This window comes from Corapipo altera, unplaced genomic scaffold, assembly GCF_003945725.1.
Source record: "Corapipo altera isolate COAL_440 unplaced genomic scaffold, ASM394572v1 175, whole genome shotgun sequence".
Taxonomy (NCBI): domain Eukaryota; kingdom Metazoa; phylum Chordata; class Aves; order Passeriformes; family Pipridae; genus Corapipo; species Corapipo altera.
Genome location: NW_020884942.1, coordinates 2,686,132 through 2,703,037, shown reverse-complemented (window position 1 = coordinate 2,703,037; position 16,906 = coordinate 2,686,132). Strand labels below are relative to the sequence as shown.

At 41.6% G+C, this 16,906-nt stretch overlaps 1 protein-coding gene across 1 annotated transcript; it reads left to right on the top strand.

Annotated features, from left to right (window-relative positions):
• The first annotated feature begins 3,204 nt into the window (after positions 1–3,204).
• Positions 3,205–16,229, top strand: PARL (presenilin associated rhomboid like). The gene is made up of 10 exons (XM_027661778.1): positions 3,205–3,266; positions 3,357–3,555; positions 4,227–4,367; positions 6,848–6,896; positions 8,863–8,958; positions 10,327–10,476; positions 10,797–10,867; positions 12,183–12,284; positions 14,033–14,130; positions 15,849–16,229. The coding sequence occupies exons 1-10, from the start codon at positions 3,220–3,222 to the stop codon at positions 15,964–15,966; spliced, it is 1,071 nt and encodes a 356-aa protein (XP_027517579.1). The 5' UTR covers positions 3,205–3,219; the 3' UTR covers positions 15,967–16,229.
• Positions 16,230–16,906: the final 677 nt, after the last annotated feature.

Sequence of the window (16,906 nt, the reverse complement as noted above, 5' to 3'; positions counted from 1 at the left end):
ATCTAAGTCACTTAAACAAACAATTTACTTCTGATAAGGTGGTCATTTTTGGAAGCAAAAACGAGTGGTAGAAGTGTTGAAACTGAAAAGTTAAAAAATTCTTTTACTTCTTTTTCATTTTTTTACATCAAAAACCAGAGAAAAAGCATTGGTTACCACACTGATTTCATTTGCATATGTATATATACATTTCTAACACCAGCACTATATAGCTTTGAATCTGCTAATCACTCCTTAGTTCAAGCAAATTCTGAGGCTGACCCATGGCCACCAGCATAATCAGAAAGAGATAAAATGCAGATTTGAATACAGTACTAAACCACTTAGAGCAGTTTCCCACCACAGCTCAGAAAGGTTTTCTCTGGTCAGAGTCTGACCTTAAGTTGAGAAGGCAAACTCTTTCACTACTACTTAGGAAAAGAAAAAAAAGGTGGAGCAATGTTAGTTTGTTTCCTCCCCACTAACAAAGAATTTGACTTTGTGACTTGGCTCCTGAAGTTTTCATAACTTTTTAAGAACCTAATCAGGCTCATAACCACTTGCAATTAAAATATGCAGATCACTCTCACATTGCTATTAACCTTCCCTTCACACAATGAACTATAGAATAACTTAGGCTGGAAGGGGCCATACTGATGCCAATCTTCTGCTAAAGCACAGCCTCAGTGTTGGATCAGGTCACCCAAGCTTTTCCAGCCAATGGAGTGGCCTCTGGGGCTGGAAACTGCACAGCCACTCTCCCGTGGAGCATGTTCCTCACACCCACGGGGAACTTTTCCTGCTGCAAAACGTCACTGCTGCCTCTCGCCCTCTCCATACAAGCTTGAGATAAACCACTGTTTATTCAGCTGCTTGATTTTGGAGGCTCTGCCCTCTGGTCTCTGGCAGCCCAGGCGTGACTGGCATGTACAGCGCTTGGTTGTCCCATGGGTATCTATGGCAACACAGATAACCAGGAAGGCACACACAGCTTCTGGAAACCTACAAGTTATTTGCAAAGCAGAAACCTGTTCTCTTTTCGCATTTAATTTCAGGAGGGTGTCAGTGTGGACAGGGGACTGCTTCCTGCCAACACACCTTTCCAGCCCTGCGGAGCTCAGCTGGCATGGAGATGGTGCCAGGAACAGCAGCAGAGTGCCAGAGAGCAGGAGCCCCAGCCAGCATCAAGGGGACCACAAGGCACCTGGGGCACCTGCTCAAGCATGCACGGGGAATCACAGGATTATAGAATCATCAAGGTTGGAAGAGACCTTTAAGATCCTCCAGTCCAACTATCCACCCAGTGCAACCACTGTAACCCATAAACCACTAAACCACATCGCCCAGTGCCAGATGCAGACTCCTCTTGAGCACCTCCAGGGGTGACTCCACCACCTCCCTGGGAAACCAATTCCAGTGCCTGACTACCCCAATGGGGAAAAATTTTTTTCTAGTATCTAATCTGAATCTCCTCTGTCTCAGTTTTTGTCCTCTTCACTGCAGGTGCGGCAGAAAAGATGGGTCCTGCCGCACTGCAGCCTCCTCTCAGGTGGTCGTAGAGAGCAATGAGGTCACATCTGCACCCCCCCTTCTCAAGACTAAACCAAGCCAGCTCCCTCAAGCTGTTCCTCATAATACAAGTTTTCTAGATCTTTCACGAGCCTTGTTGCCCTTCGGTGGACCCACTCCAACACCTCAAACTCCTCTTTAAAGTGATGGGCCAAAAACTGAACGAAGTACTTGAGGTACAGGCTGACCAATGCTGAGTACAGGGGGATGATCACTTCTCTAGTACTGCTGGGTACATTATTATTGATACAGATACAGGGAAGAGCCTGGGAGAAGGCTGTGGGGTGGGAGCAGCTGTCTTGCACCTGATCGGCCTCACACAACCCTTTGCTGGAGCAGCCCAGTGGTGAGGCAAGGTAAGGCAGGGCGGAGGAGCCAGGTGAGGGAAGGTGGTGAGGTGTGGTGAGATCGTGTGGAACCACACACAGAGCAAGGCAGGGCCGAGGCAGCAGCCCCAACCTCCTCCCCACCTCCTGGGCTGCTGCAGGCAGAGCCCCAGGCTAGGAGGAGGCAGGCTCTGCCTATTCCATAAGGCTTCTAGAGAACAGTATACATTAACTCAGCCCTGCAGAGAGACCTTGATAAATTACAGAGCTGGGCAATTATCAACTGTATGAAGTTAAACAAGGGAAAGTGTCAAATTCTGCACCCGGGATGGGACAACCTGGGTGCCTGAAGACAGACTGGGGTATGAGATGCTGTAAAGCAGTGCCAGGAAAGGGACCTGGGAGTCCTCGTTGATGGCAAGTTGAACATGAGTCAGCAGTGCCCTGGCAGCCGGGAGGGCCAACCATGTCCTGGGGGGCATCAGGCCCAGCATTGCCAGCTGGCTGAGGAAGGTTCTGCTCTGCACTGGCATGGCCTCACCTTGGATATTGTGTGCAGTTTCGGATGCCACAATACAAGAATACAAGAGAGTATCCAAAGAAGGGCAATGATAATGGTGAAGAGTTTTGAGGGGAAGCCATATGAGGAGCAGCTGAGTACACTTGGTCAGTTCAGCCTGGAGGAGACTGAGGGGAGACCTCACTGCAGTTACAACTTCCTCATGAGGGGAAGAGGAGGGGCAGGCACTGATCTCCTCTCTATCACAGAACCCGAGGGAATGGCCTGAAGTTGTGTCAGAGGAGGTTGAGCTTAGATATTAGAAAAAGGTTTTTCTCCCAGAGGGTGGTTGGGCACTGAACAGGCTCTCCAGGGCAGTGGGCACAGCACCACGGCTGACAGAGCTCAAGACGCGTTTGGATGATACTCTGAGGCACATGGTATGACTCGTGGGGATGGCCCTGTGCAGGCCCAGGAGTTGGACTCGATGGTCCTTGCGGGTCCCTTCCAACTCAGGATATTCTGTGATTCTGTGAAATCACTGAGCCCCTGGTTACACAGCACCAGCGTTTCTCGCCGGGGGGGACCGGTAGGTGAAGGCGCTGCCACGCTCATCATGGCGGCAGAGCCGGGGTCACCCACCCGACATGGCGGCCGGGGCGGGACGCGCTACCTCGATCCCGCGGAGCTGCCCGACCGAACCCCCGACCCCCCACCCCCGACCCCCGTGCGGAGCGGCCCCGGGAGCCGCGGCCGCCTGGCGCGATGCGGTGACCGAGGGGCTCCCCCGCCGTCCATAGGAAGATGTCGCCCGGCCGCCCCGGAAGTGGTCGGGGAGGCGCCAACATGGCGTGGCGGTGCTGGGCCCGCGCCGGGGCCCCGCGACCGCACAGGTACGGCCGAGGCGCGGAGGGAGGGAGGCAAGGCGAGGGAAGGAGCGGCTGGGGCGGGCGGTGCTGACGGTCCGCGTGTTTTCCCCGCAGGCTCGCTGTGCTGCTGCTGCAGCCGCGGCGTGGTTTCCGCCGGGCGCGACCGCGGCCCGAGGAGCCCCCGGCGGCCGCGACCGAGGCGCCGCCCGCCCCGGCGCCCCCGCGCCGCAGTCTCTGCCCGCCGTCGCCCACCGCCGCCGCCGGCCGCCCCTCGCCGCGCCGCCTGGTCAAGCCGCTCCTCTTCGCTGTCGGGGTAAGTGGCTCCTGCGGGGAGCGGAGTCGGCAGGGAGCGTGTTCCGTCTTTCTCAGTGGAATTCTGCTTTCTTGGATTTCGTTTCTCAGTACCTCAAAGTTGGTGCAAGGTTATTGGCCAAATACTCTGCCGTTACACTGAGATAATACGAAGAAACTTCGGCTAAATCAATGGAAATGTTGTAAAGATATCCCAGTTTCACTCAGTTTCAGCGAACTTAAATAATTTAATTTACGCATTTTGTTTGCGAACTTCTTTGATAAAGTATTATCTTGTGACACTTAGCATTCGGTAAACCTGGGGAAATGGCCTCAGGTTGCACCAGAGGAGGCTTAGATTAGATAGTAAGAAAATTTTTCACAGAAAGGGTTGTAAAGCTTTGGAACATGCTGCCCTGGGTAGCAGTTAAGTCACCATTCCTGCAAGTCTTCAAAAAACGTGGATATGGCACTTGAGGATATGATTTAGTGGTAAACATGGTGTTGGTGGTGCTGGCTTGATGGTTGGACTTATGATCTTAAAGGTCTTTTCCATTATCCAGTTTCTATTATCCCTGTCCATCAGTGTTGCTCAGCTCCCATTGCCGGCACAGTGCATGGTGTTAGCCTGGGATGAGCCGGCTGGAGCCCCAGGATGGAACGGTTGTTGAGCCTTTGTCTGGTGTCGCCCAGTTTACAGGCTCGGCCTTCGGGTCCGCTGCCATCTGGCAATATGAGTCGCTCAAGTCGCGAGTCCAGACCTACTTCGAGGAAGCTCGAGCAGACTGGATGGATAAAATGCGGCCGCAGAAGAGAGGTGACTTCAGAAAGCAGGTACACAGCGCCAGGCCCAGGCTGCTCCCACGTGGGTGGATTCTTGCAGGAGTGTCAGGCACAGCTGCATCCCTCCTCCGGTGTGAGCACTATTTGTGCAACAGATATTTGTCCTCATTATTCTGATTTGTAACTGATTCTCAGCAAATTACAGCAGATGCGTTTCCTTACAAGAAAAACTGATAGAATTAGTTCCAGAAAAACGTGACTTGCAATATCACTGTGAAAGGTATAGTGAAAAATAAAGAAAAATACTGCCTTCACCCAGAAATGCAGGAAAGGAATTTGTATATCTAAACTAGGTACCACTTGTTTTTTCACCATAAAAAAACCCGAAACAAACATTCCTGCTATGTCTAAGTGTCCTCAGAAGTGAACATGAACTCCCAAAGAGGACAGAGATAGCTTAAATTCTGAACCTTAAGCATAAGATTTTTCAGTGCTCTAGCTTCTGAAATGCATTTGTATTTTCAGCCTCCAAAATCTGACAAATGAGTGTTTAGAGGGATTTTTTGAGAGCTGACATTTGCATGCCTTGGAGTTTGGACAGCAAGAACAAAATTAGTACTGTGAGATTTGTTACAAATTTAGTTGATATCCCAAAAGTATCAGTCAATTAGTTTTTAATTCAGTATGCTTAAAACTAAACTAAGCATGCATGTATAGCTTTATGTTTGCTTCAATGTTACTACTGTGTGTTGTGATAGACCAGGCTTGATACTCTGTAAGGTCTGGTTGTCCAAGGGAAGTAGGGCTGAGTGTGGAGCTGGAGAAGCTCAGGGTCCTGGGCAGGACACAGGAGCTGTGTTTATAATGTATACTGTGCACACTGGTACTGCTTTGGAAATGGGCATGTGGGATAACCCTGGTGCGTGGCTGAGCACCACGCAGCTGCTCACTCATATTCCTCACAAACCCACAGTGGGCTGAGGAAAGAGGAAAGGAGGAAGAATAGCAAGAAAACTAAGGGATAAAGATAAAACAACCACCAAAAAATTGTTTAGTTACTGGAAGACAAGAGAAGAAAACAGGTGATGTGAAGGCGGTTAGTCACAATCTCCTGTGGAAAGACCAGTGCCCAGCCAGTTGATGAGCAAAATATGTTAAATGTCCTAAAATCCCCTCTTTTGGGGATTACATTATGTGGTAGGGAATATCTTTTTAGATATCAGTGGGTTAGTTCAGCTCATCTGCTCAATTGTATCCCCTCCCAGCCTATCACTGTCCCCTGTTCTGTCACTGCACAGGCAGAGTGAGAAATGGAAAAGGTCTTCATGTTGTGGAAATACCATTTAGCAAAACCTAAAACATCAGTGTGGTATCAGTACTGTTTTGGTCAAAAATCTAAAACACAGCACCATGTATAAGCTGCTAGAAAGAAAATTAACTCTATCGCACCATGCTTTCTTGCTTGGTGTATGTGAACTGCAAGTGAGATTATGATCAGCACTTAACATTTTAAATAACTTTGGTTTTATACTTTTATTTTCCTTCAAAACCTGAAGGGGAGGATCTGGTGATTAGCTATCCAAAAAAGAAAACAAAACTGCCCTGTTGTTAATGGGCTTAAACTGCCAATCCCCATCTTCAATGGGTAAGTTCTATTTTTAAGAGTTCAGGATTCTCCCAGTTGCTTCTGAGGGCATCTAATTCTTGTATTTTAGAAAAGTCATGTTTGTTTAGTGTTCTTATACTGGAGAACTGATATCTGTATCCTGTGCCAGAGAATTAAAAAGAAATGCAGTGAAGTTGTTACTTTGATATCAAATAGTGAATGCTTTGTTTCTTGCAGCATTGTTTCCCCTGCCTCCAAACTGCAGATAATGTTAATGACAACTATCAGTATGGTTGGAAGGTCGTTGAGCTATCAGCGAAATATTTGTGCAAAATGATTCTGAAAGCTGAGGAGCGGAAAGGGGGGTGCAATTTATCTGTGGGCTGACTGCACTCAAAATAAACTTTTTCAGGGGTTTTAAACTTGGAGGAGGGCTGGGTGAGCTGGACGCAAGGGGGAATGGATTCCACATCTTGTGAGCCACCTCTGCAAAAGTGATCCTGGCACAAAAGTGGAATCTCTCAAAGGTGGGTGGTGTGATGTTAGACAGCATTAGGGTGAGGCTTAGTGGAGGCAGGATTTATGCTAACTTTGGCTAATCTGCTAAAGTAAGCATTATGGGCTAGATCCTTGTTTAATACAAGCAGGGTAAACTTATGAAGGATATAAGTCCATTCTTTTTAAAGAAACTCTTCATCCATATTTGGGGCATTTTATGAAGAAGAGGGTAAATAACTTTTCTTGAGTAAGGAAATGTCAACTTGAAAAGCCAAAGCAATCAGAAGTAAAAAAGTTTGAAACTGATTTACTTCACAGACTTCAAACAAATGCTTTCTATTCTTAAAAAAGGTACATAACCTTATTGACTGTTTTTGAAATTGCAAATACTTCCCGGTGGCATTGATGTACAACAATTCTGTTTCAGGTTAACAGCTGGTGGAACAGCCTGACTGAGGGTCAGCGGACTGTGACAGGTTTGTGTTAGCTTACAAGTATTAGACATTCACAGGAAGAGAAATATGGCAAACAGGTACAGTATGTTAAAACAGATGGCTTTCATACCACGTTTAGGTTGTTGGGCACAAAGCATGTGCAAACTTAGAGCTGCACATGCACTATTTCTGCTACACTTCCTTCTCACCAACTATTTTTTGTATGCCTTTAAAAAATTCCTATTGATCTAGGTGAGGGAGTGTGGAGGATTAACTAGAATCCTCCCCCAGCAGCATTCTTCTCGGGAACTGTGAAAAACAGCAAATGCTTTTAGAAGGAATAGGTATATGTATTAAACTGATAGGTGAAAATAAAATTCCCTAATAGTTACTTGCTTGCAGCATGTTGTATAAAAAGTAGCAAAAATTATCCTGTGTGCTTTCCTTTGGTATAATGTAGCTTTGATTGGTTAGCCCAGTGCCAGTTGAAATCCCCAAGGTAAATGTGATATGTGAAAAGAAATTTATGAGAACTTGATTCAATCCAGATGAAGTAGCTCAGCTCTATATGCTGTTATGTGTTCTACATTAATATTTACGGAATCTATATTAGCAGATCATTAGCATAAGGTTACTTAAGGTGCTATTTCTTTGTCATTTAACTTTTCTACAGAAGCATTTTGGAAAAAAAAATTCTACCAACTTACTAGGCCTTGGAAGTGTTGACTCTCAGTTTAAGAAGAGGTTGCATAAGTGCTGAATGTTTCGGGCCAGAACCATCTCAAGCCACTCAATTAACAAGTGCTGTCAGGAAGTTTTGTACAATGCTTTGAATCACTTCAACATGCAAGGCAGGTCCTGACATAGATGCTGTGGGGCAGTGAAAACTGATACAGTCTCTGTGTCCCTCAACATCAAGTTAATCTAAGGAGCAGTAGAAATTGTAGCTGGTAAAGCCTGAGCCATTCAGATACTTCACCTTGATTGCCATAAGAGGGTTGGACTTACTGTACTGAAATTGCTGACAGTTCTGTAACAGTTTGGTTTGGTGTTCAGGGAAAGTATTTTCTCTAATAGAGGAGCATGGTCCAATAGGATGGAGTATTGAAAGAGGAGATTATTGAAATTTAGTTCTAGGATATATGTGTCAAAGCTTTTCACAGTCCTTGCATTTTGTTGCAAATTTCAAATGAGACTAATTATCTGAGATATACTGTTGTGTAAAGGAATCACAATTATTCCCCCCCTTAGTATTTCTAGCTATTATAAAACATATTAAATACATAACTGCTTGGACAGAAATAGGGAAGGTGCTTTAAACAGGAAATAATAAATTGTCATTATGTTTCTAATAAATTACATTCTTATTTAAAGTAAGTATTCTTATTTAAAATAAAGACTTCAATAACATCTGTGAAGTAAAAAGCTGTGCATTTGCTGTCTCCCAAAGGTGATTATGCCCTAGCAATGCCAGTTCAACTTTCTATGCTTGATTTCTAAGCAGAATCTTTACAATTCCCTCTCCCAAAAATGGATAGGATGCATACTGTGTGTTTGTAGGGCTCCCACAGTCTTCTTCCCTTATGCAGTTAAATGAAACTGTGCAGCAGACAGTGCCACTGGAGAATAAAAAGCTAGATGAGCAGGAAATGGGACCTCTTAGCTGGCTCCTATTTCGTTGATTCTGCAGTGGAATAGGAGTTTGAAACCACAGCTTGAATGTTCTCAGCACAGATTTTTCTGGAGTATTGTGTTCATTACACTATGTTAAAACAGTTGCAATTAAATGTCATTTTTTCTGAAAGACTTCCACTATGTAAATGTAGCTTTCAGTATTTTTCTTTGCTTTTTCTAAACTATGCAAAGTAAGAAGTGGATACTGCTTTTATGGAATTGTGAATAAAAAGTATAATTCTTGTAGGCTTCCTTTTAAATACTTGTTTACAGTAAGCACTATAGTGTGTTACATTCATAATTTGCTTTTATACTTATTTTTCCCTCTTAATAGGTATTATAGCTGCAAATGCCTTTGTATTCTGTTTGTGGAGGCTGCCCGGCATGCGACGGATTATGTTTACATATTTCACCTCAAATCCATCCTCCAGTAAGTGAACAGTAATTTAAGTGACTTTCCTCCATAGGGATATAATAGAAGGTCTGATCATTCTGCAGAAGCTTCAGGTGGCACATGGCTGACTTGTAGCTCCGTCACCCACGAGCAATCTCAGTCGTGCCCAAAGACATCGTTCTGTCTGGGCAGGAGATGGGTTAAGGGGAAAAATTAGAAGCAATGGATCTGATTTTTTAAGACAAACTTTTGTCTTAAAAAACTGGTGCTTTTCTAAATATTGTAACACCAAAACTGTTGCTTGCTCTCTGGCCTTTTCCTGCATTCAGTGGGATGCAGCCCCTACCTGTGTGAAGGTGAAGAGGCACTCCTCCCAGTGATTCGAACCCCAGCTGCTTTGCTGGACAGAGTGCAAATCAAGCCACTCTTTAGGAAGAAGGAAAATAAATTGTATTACATAATGCCATTCAAAAACTAGACTTAAAATGATTACTTTAATGTTCAGTGGGAGCAGATAGAAGTCATCAGTCACATGCATGTACACTTTTGTCCGTAGACAAACATTAGTCTGTATGTTGTGTATGTGGTCCTTGTTTCAAAGCTTTGAGTCGCATTAACAAAAAACAAACTAAGCACAGACTTTTCTTTCACTGTGTGTGAAATGTATTGAAGAGGTTAACTTAGGAAAGCAAGTTACTGGTATTTAGTAGCAGAACAATTGGTTTTCGTTTCTACAGCAAAGAACTAAAAGGATGAGACAAATGTATTCAGAAAGTACTTCCTGCTATCCTCTTAATTTCTGCTGAAAAAGTGGAAATTCAACCAGTTCCCCTACGGGCTCCAAAGCTAAAGATAGCTGTTATCCAGATCTGAGCATGTCACCCCAAACACTCATGTTTTAAATAATGCTGACCTTAAAACCTGCTAATTGGCTTGTTTGCATTTTCAGGGCTGTTGTTTCAGTGAGGAGAGCTAGTAGCTTTTTGAAAATAAAACTGATTTTGATTTATGAGTTCATCTCTGTAGTAAATTAATTTTATATAGCTGCTTATATATTAAAAATCTTTCACTATATACATATACAAATATATTTTTTTCCTTTTTCAAAACATAGGGCACATGTCATAAGATAAATGTTTTCTGTGAAACAATCCCCTGTAAGTAACTAAGACTGTGCAGCTTGCCTATCTCTGGAGTGTATGTTCTACCTTTCCAAAGGTGTTGAACGGAATTTGAAATTTGTTCTATTTCTGGGTTTATATCGTAGCTTGTATCTGAGAATCTAAGCATAATTAGCCCCAGTATGTCTTGATAAATGTCTAGTTTGCATGCAAGTTGACATGTAAGTTGAAGCAAATTAAAGCACTGACTTCTTTATGTTCATTGTTTTTCTCTCTTTTGTAGAAGCCCTGTGCTCTCCCATGCTGCTCTCCACGTTTAGTCACTTCTCTCTGTTCCACATGGCAGCAAATATGTATGTTTTATGGAGTTTTTCCAGCAGCATTGTCTCTCTTCTGGGATGCGAGCAGTTCATTGCAGTATATCTTTCTGCTGGTAATATATAAAATATATACTGAAAAATATAAATATGTATTCATGCAAGTAAAGAGTGTGCATGGTTAACAGTTGTATGATGACTGATGGCCATTGTTCTATATTAAAAGCAGTACTTTGCTGTTATACAGATTTTTGGTAGATTTAGGATACTGGGCTTCAAAATACCATGATAAAACCATGTCTGTTTTTAATTCATGCTTTGCTACCAAAATACAGACTTATGTAAGTTTTGTGAGAAAAGGTGACAGTTAGTTTGTGCTTTCTGATGCTTGTCTGCATTGCTAGCATTGTTTCCAATAGTAATTTCTCTTTTTTAGGGGTTATCTCCACTTTTGTCAGTTATGTTGCTAAAATGGCCACTGGAAGGTTTGAACCGTCCCTTGGAGCTGTAAGTATCTTGGAATGTGAGAGACCTTATAGTGATCTCTGAAGCCATTTTGAAAGTCTGCTGTGTTCTTTAACCTGCTTAAAAGCCAAGAATATATGTGAAATAATGAAAATTAGGAAGGTTAACCAAAATCAAGTACCCAGGCAAGAACTGGTTCTCCTGTTCATCCAGTATGTTTGATTCTGCTGCAGCAGCCACCCAGAATTAATGCCACTTAATGCTAAGGGTTGTAAATGAGTCCTTAACAGCAGGACCTCTTGTGTCTGAGCAGATCAGTTACGTAACTTATTGCAGAAACAGTATTTCATAATTGTGTATCAGTCTTCTCTAATTGAAAATAGAATACTTTAGAAAGAGGTATGTAATCAGACAATCAAACTCAGTGTGTGATCCCAGTGAAAGTTGTAGGGCATGCTGTGCAGGAAGGGCAGCACTCCTGCCAAAAATCTCACTGGATGAAAGATGTGAGGCAGGCTGAGGAGCTCTTGTGGTTGCGAGTTCTTTACAAGTGTTTTTAGTAGTAGAACGTTTGAAACACTTAACTTGCTTTAAGCTTGAGATTAACATAGGCATTTGCTTCTTAACTTACTTTGCTAAATAATTTTGATAAAAGCCAAAAGTCAGATTCTCATTTTTCTATTGAAATTAAAAAAAAAAAAATCTGTTTAGCTGTGCAGCAGTTAGAATTTTTAGAAGTGTTGTGTATTGTCCCTTTATCTTATGAATAACTATATCTGGAGCAAGTCACTTTCCCTTAGTCTTACTGATCTGAACTTACTGAAATTGCTACACATTGCATTAGTTTACTGTGTTCAGAGTCTTTCCACTGTGATTATTTTATGGATACAAAAACCCATGGTCAATTTAGTACAGTTCATGGAATTACTTGTTTCATTGACAAAAGATTTTTGTCCCTGTCCATCTGTTATTTTCCTTGATTTTGTACAAGCTTCAGAATTATTCCCTTCATTTGGTTAATCTATGTTAGATTTCCAGGGCTTACTTGGGTGAAAGCACATTTACATAAATTGTTATCTTAAAAACAGGGGTGGGGGTGGGTATTTCTTAATTATGTAAGAGCATTTGAGGGATATTTTTTTTCCAGTACTTAAAATTTCAGATATTGAAATGAAATAATGCTGTCTTGGTTTATTTTTATTTTGAACTTTGCTGTGGTGCTTTGTACTTTGAGTATTACCACAGGGCTGCATTTGAAAATAAAAGCCCAAAAGGAAAAGGGGTTCATATGCAGGAAAATAATTTTTCCTTTGTGTAACATCTCAGCTTACTTTGATGTCTTTTAATGTATTTACAGTCAGGAGCTATAATGACTGTCCTTGCAGCCGTATGTACAAAGATGCCCGAAGCAAAACTGGCCATCATACTTCTTCCAATGTTCACATTTACAGCTGGAAGCGTAAGTGCCACTGAACTTCAAAGAAATTCTACTCTTTAAATATTTTCCCCATACCTCTCCAATATCTGAGCAGGTGTCCTCTTCACTTGTGTTTCTAGGCTGTTAATTTTATTTTGAAAGAGAGTGCAGGTCATGAAAGTCGTGGGGACCAATCAGAATTGTTGCAGCCTGGAAGTCACTACACCAGTGTGGAGTGAATTTAGAGTTGTCCTAAATCCCATCATCCATGGGTCTGTTTCAAATCTGATCCCAAGAGGTGAAAGAAGTTGGGAGGGCATCAGGTTTGCCTGTCTGAGGAAACCTTGCATACACATCCTGTTCTTTCTGATGAGTGATATTTTTGGTAGCAGCACTAGGAACAGGCTAATCTAATACTGGCACACTGCCTTTAAAGAAAAACTTCATTTCTCATGGGAGATAACATTCCAGCCCTGGAGGAATATTTGTCTCCTCTTTTAGATATCATCTTTTGATGCTTTTAAGAACACTTGTGGGATTAATAATAGACCACTGAAACTTTCCTTCGTGTGTAGTACTGGGACTCTTTTTTTTGTTTCATTAAGTTCTTTTATGCACATCCACTTCCACATTTAAGGAAAGCTTCTTATGTAGATCTTAACTTGTTTTAATAAGTTAATCATCTTTGGTCCTGTACTTAAAGTTGTTTTACTGCTTAAAGCAGTTAAGCCACGTCATTCCAAGATCATGAGATTTAATACTTTTTGTAAGGGAAGCTTACATATTTGAACAAGTGTTCTTAGATTTAGCCTTTGTGTTTTCCTTGCACTTCTGCTTGAGTGGTTTTTTTGCATGCTACCCTTTAATGGTATTTTTCTAAGAAAAGATGGCCAGGGTAGAAATATTGGCAGAGCCACAGAGAGCATTGCCATGATCAAGTACTCATTGCAACAGCAGAGCAAGAGCAATATTGGCTATTGCAGTAGAAAGGTAGGAATAATTTTAGCCCTTTTATGTAATTGTATGTAACTTTACATACTCCTTTAGCCTACCTTACCTATACTGTAATGGGCTTCTAAAATAAACAAGCCAATGTAGCAATAGAGCTGTTATTCTAATACATATTTTAAAGGAAAGAATTCCTGCCTAAAGTAACATTTAATCCTAACATTAAATCTGTTGGTCTTTATGAAATGGGCCATCTAGTAAAATTTTGTGTATTGACAGTTATGGTGGCTTATGTCTCCTGAGGATGGTACACCATTGCTCATGTTAACTGTCATCCTGATTTTCTGTCTTCTAACAAACATACCCTTTAGAACTAGAGTGTGATGATCAATTTATGTCAGATAACAGGGTCTGCCCCACATGTTCCATCCACTAGAGGGTTGAGTTTGGGAGGACAGATGCACATAAATCTACATCAGAATTAGAGAATGAGAATGCTGCAATTACATGTTTTGTAGTGTCTTTTATAGCATATACTCTTTCAAGTAACTTCTGTCTTTTTCCTGACCTGAATTTGAAATGTATTTTGTTTGAAAAGGACACATTCCTACCCTGCACTATTCTGTAGATGCTCAGGTCTATTTTCACAGCACAGTACAGCTGAGGAATGAGTATGTTGTTTTAAAACAATGTATTTTTTATAGTGATTCATTTGATATAAAATATATAGGATGTTTGTTGATCCCAAATACTTGCTCTGTGCCAGAATAGAAAACTGTTATAAGTGGCCATTTTTTGTGCTGTGACTGGTCCTGTCCATTCCATGTTCTCTTCTTTTCTAGGCTTTAAAAGCCATAATTGCATTTGACACTGCAGGACTTGCTTTAGGCTGGAGACTTTTCGACCATGCTGCACACCTTGGGGGAGCTCTCTTTGGAATGTAAGTCTGTATTTACTAACTTCTGCTTGTTTTGTATTTAAATCAATCCTGTATTTTTTCCTCTTTACTTCCTACTATTGCCGAAGTACAGTGGGTTTTTTTGAAAGTTTTCTTAACTAGCATTGAATACAACAACTCACTGTTGTTCTTGTAGTGCTATAAAATTCTGTGGAAAATGCTGTTAACAGAGGCTTAGGACTGGAAGAATTGAGCTGAACTGCCTTAGAATCATAGATTACATGTAAGGTTTTCCTGTCACCATAACCTGAGCTGGTTAGCTGTCCAGCTCTTCCCAGAACATTGAAGAGAGTCACAAGGCAGAAAAGATTCTCACGAAACAGCATGGACAAATTAAAATAACTATAAACAGCTAAGAAAATGCCTTTGTCTCAGTGTTTTTCCTCTAATTGCCAATTTAGAGAGAGCTACAGAGTTAATATAAGCACAGGCCAAATTCCTTTGGGCAGCCTGTACTGCTGTTTTCTCAGTGTTGTTGCGCTGCCTTTGTGTGGACCTTTCCTAATTAGTAAGAACTACTAGAAACAAGTTTGTAGGAAGCAGTTCTGTATTGTTCCATGTTTCAACTACATTACGAGCTTTTTCCCTTCAACCCAATTGCAGCGTTGTCTTAATTGGCACATGATTGCTAAGAGCCTTTTTAAACATGTTAGGTAGGCATTTGAAAAGCCTGCCTGAGATTTCACTAGGCCAGATTTAACAGCAAACCAGTTTGTAGACCAAAGTGTTTGCCATGTCTTGGCTTTGGTGTCAGTAAGTTCTGTGCTGCACTGTCTCCTCCCCTTCTCTGGCATCACAAGTGAATGAACAATCTGCATTATAATGCAGATTCACATACTAAAAAAGGATAGCAGTTGCAGTAAAAACTGTCTTGAGTTGACAAGTCTCTTGCTTTCCTCACCTACACTGTTTTACCTGTTTGTTCTACTCTATGATCATTTTGGTTACTTCATCCTAAAACAGGGCCTTTATTTAGGGCATATGTTGAATGGCCAAAGTATTTTTTATATATTGCCTCCCAGACAATTGTCTGCTTTGGAAAGTGACCAGTTTCCCTCAGAGAAAAGTGCTTTTGTTATTCAGGACTCAGATGTGGAGTCAGGCTTGTGGGAGAGCCTTCAACCTATTTCCATGTGATTGCTTCTCCTCATGCATCTCCTCTGCACCATAACCTCCCTTATCACTTATATTGATATTCATATATCAGAATATATAGTTCTCTATGAATATAAATTAAGCTAGAACACTTAGATAGATTAAATCTTCATTTAGATGCTTATAGAAGAAAATTCACTGAGTGGAATGTGTCTGTTCATTATGGGGCAGTTGTATTTTTTTAGGAGAAAACCACTTTTATTTGGTGTTGTCAGTAAGGATTAGCACAAGCAACAGAACTGTTTTAAGAGTCTCCTAAGTGGAGGTAGTTTTATGTGTCTTTTTAAGAAATCACAAAATCACAAGACTAAAGGCATGAAAAAACTATTCATTCTCAGGACTGAAATAAGCAAGAACACAAAGTAAACTGTTTGGAGTCAAGAGAACAAGTGGCTTACCTGCCACTTTCCAAGCATGTTGTTCTTTGTGCCTCAGTTTATCTTGTCTTCTATACCAAGCTTGTACTTGGTTTTAGTGATCAACCTATTCTTTCTCAGATGCAAAGAAAAGTTGCCATTAATTTTAACTATTATTTTCTTTCTCAGGTGGTACGTGACTTATGGCCATGAGCTCATATGGAAGAACAGAGAACCACTGGTGAAAGCTTGGCATGAATTGAGGACAAAGAACGCAGGAAAGGGAGGAGGTGGAAGATCTAGCTGATTGTAATACTAGAGATTCCTTGTGCCCAAGTGGTATATTACTTGAAGATGTGGGACTGAATTGGTTTTGAAGGGTTTTTTTGCTACTCCACATTAAGCCTCTGAGGAGCTAAAGTTTCTAATGTAACAAAATTATGTTACAAAAATGCATATCCATAGAAAATGAACTCTGACGAAGGTGGAACAATAAAGGTTTTTATCCTATTGCTTTCTGAGGTAACAGTCTTACATTTTTAAAGGTGTAATAAAACATGTTTTTCAATTAAGTGATGTAAATCTCTGTCCACAAAAAAAACCCTTCAAAATGCGGTACAACTGGTTAATACTTAGGAAAATAAACTGAGGAAGTTATTGAATCACACCCCCCCTGATGTCTGCCAGACCATACAAGGTGCTTTCTTAGAAGGCAAGCTTTAGACAAGTTGGACTCAACATAAGGCTAAGGTGGTGAACTTCAGTGGTCTTCATTGTTGGAAGAATTGGATGAGAGGAGCCAAAGGTCTCTTTTGTTCTTAATCTTGAAATACTCGAAGCAATACTGGATTGTTTGCCAAGGTTTACATACTATTTAATGGTCCACCCTTATTTGTTAGCTGTGGCTTATTCAACTCATGTTTTTCATTTCTATACACTTCCACGGTTCTTTCACATCTTCTTGAATTTTACTATAATGGTGTCTTTTTCATAATTATGTGCAGGGGAAGAATGACATACTGTGGTTTTTGATATTCTACCATAAGTTATACTGCTTTCTGGGTTCTTTCACTACATTAATTTGGGGGTGGGGTGGGGGGATGTTCTTTAAGTTGTGCTTTATTGTCCTTCTTCAGATTTTAAAGGTCCTTCTTCAGATTTTAAAACTGTAACATTTGGTTCAGAATCTGATAGTACTAGAAAATAAGCAGCTTCAGCAAAACTAGGTGAAATCAGCAACACCATAT

Coding starts and splice junctions, on each gene's coding strand:
- PARL (XM_027661778.1), top strand. CDS start 3,220: ATGGCGTGGCGGTGCTGGGCCCGCGCCGGGGCCCCGCGACCGCACAG. Junction 6,897..8,862: donor GGGTCAGCGGACTGTGACAG/GTTTGTGTTAGC, acceptor CCCTCTTAATAG/GTATTATAGCTGCAAATGCC. Junction 10,477..10,796: donor TGCAGTATATCTTTCTGCTG/GTAATATATAAA, acceptor TCTCTTTTTTAG/GGGTTATCTCCACTTTTGTC.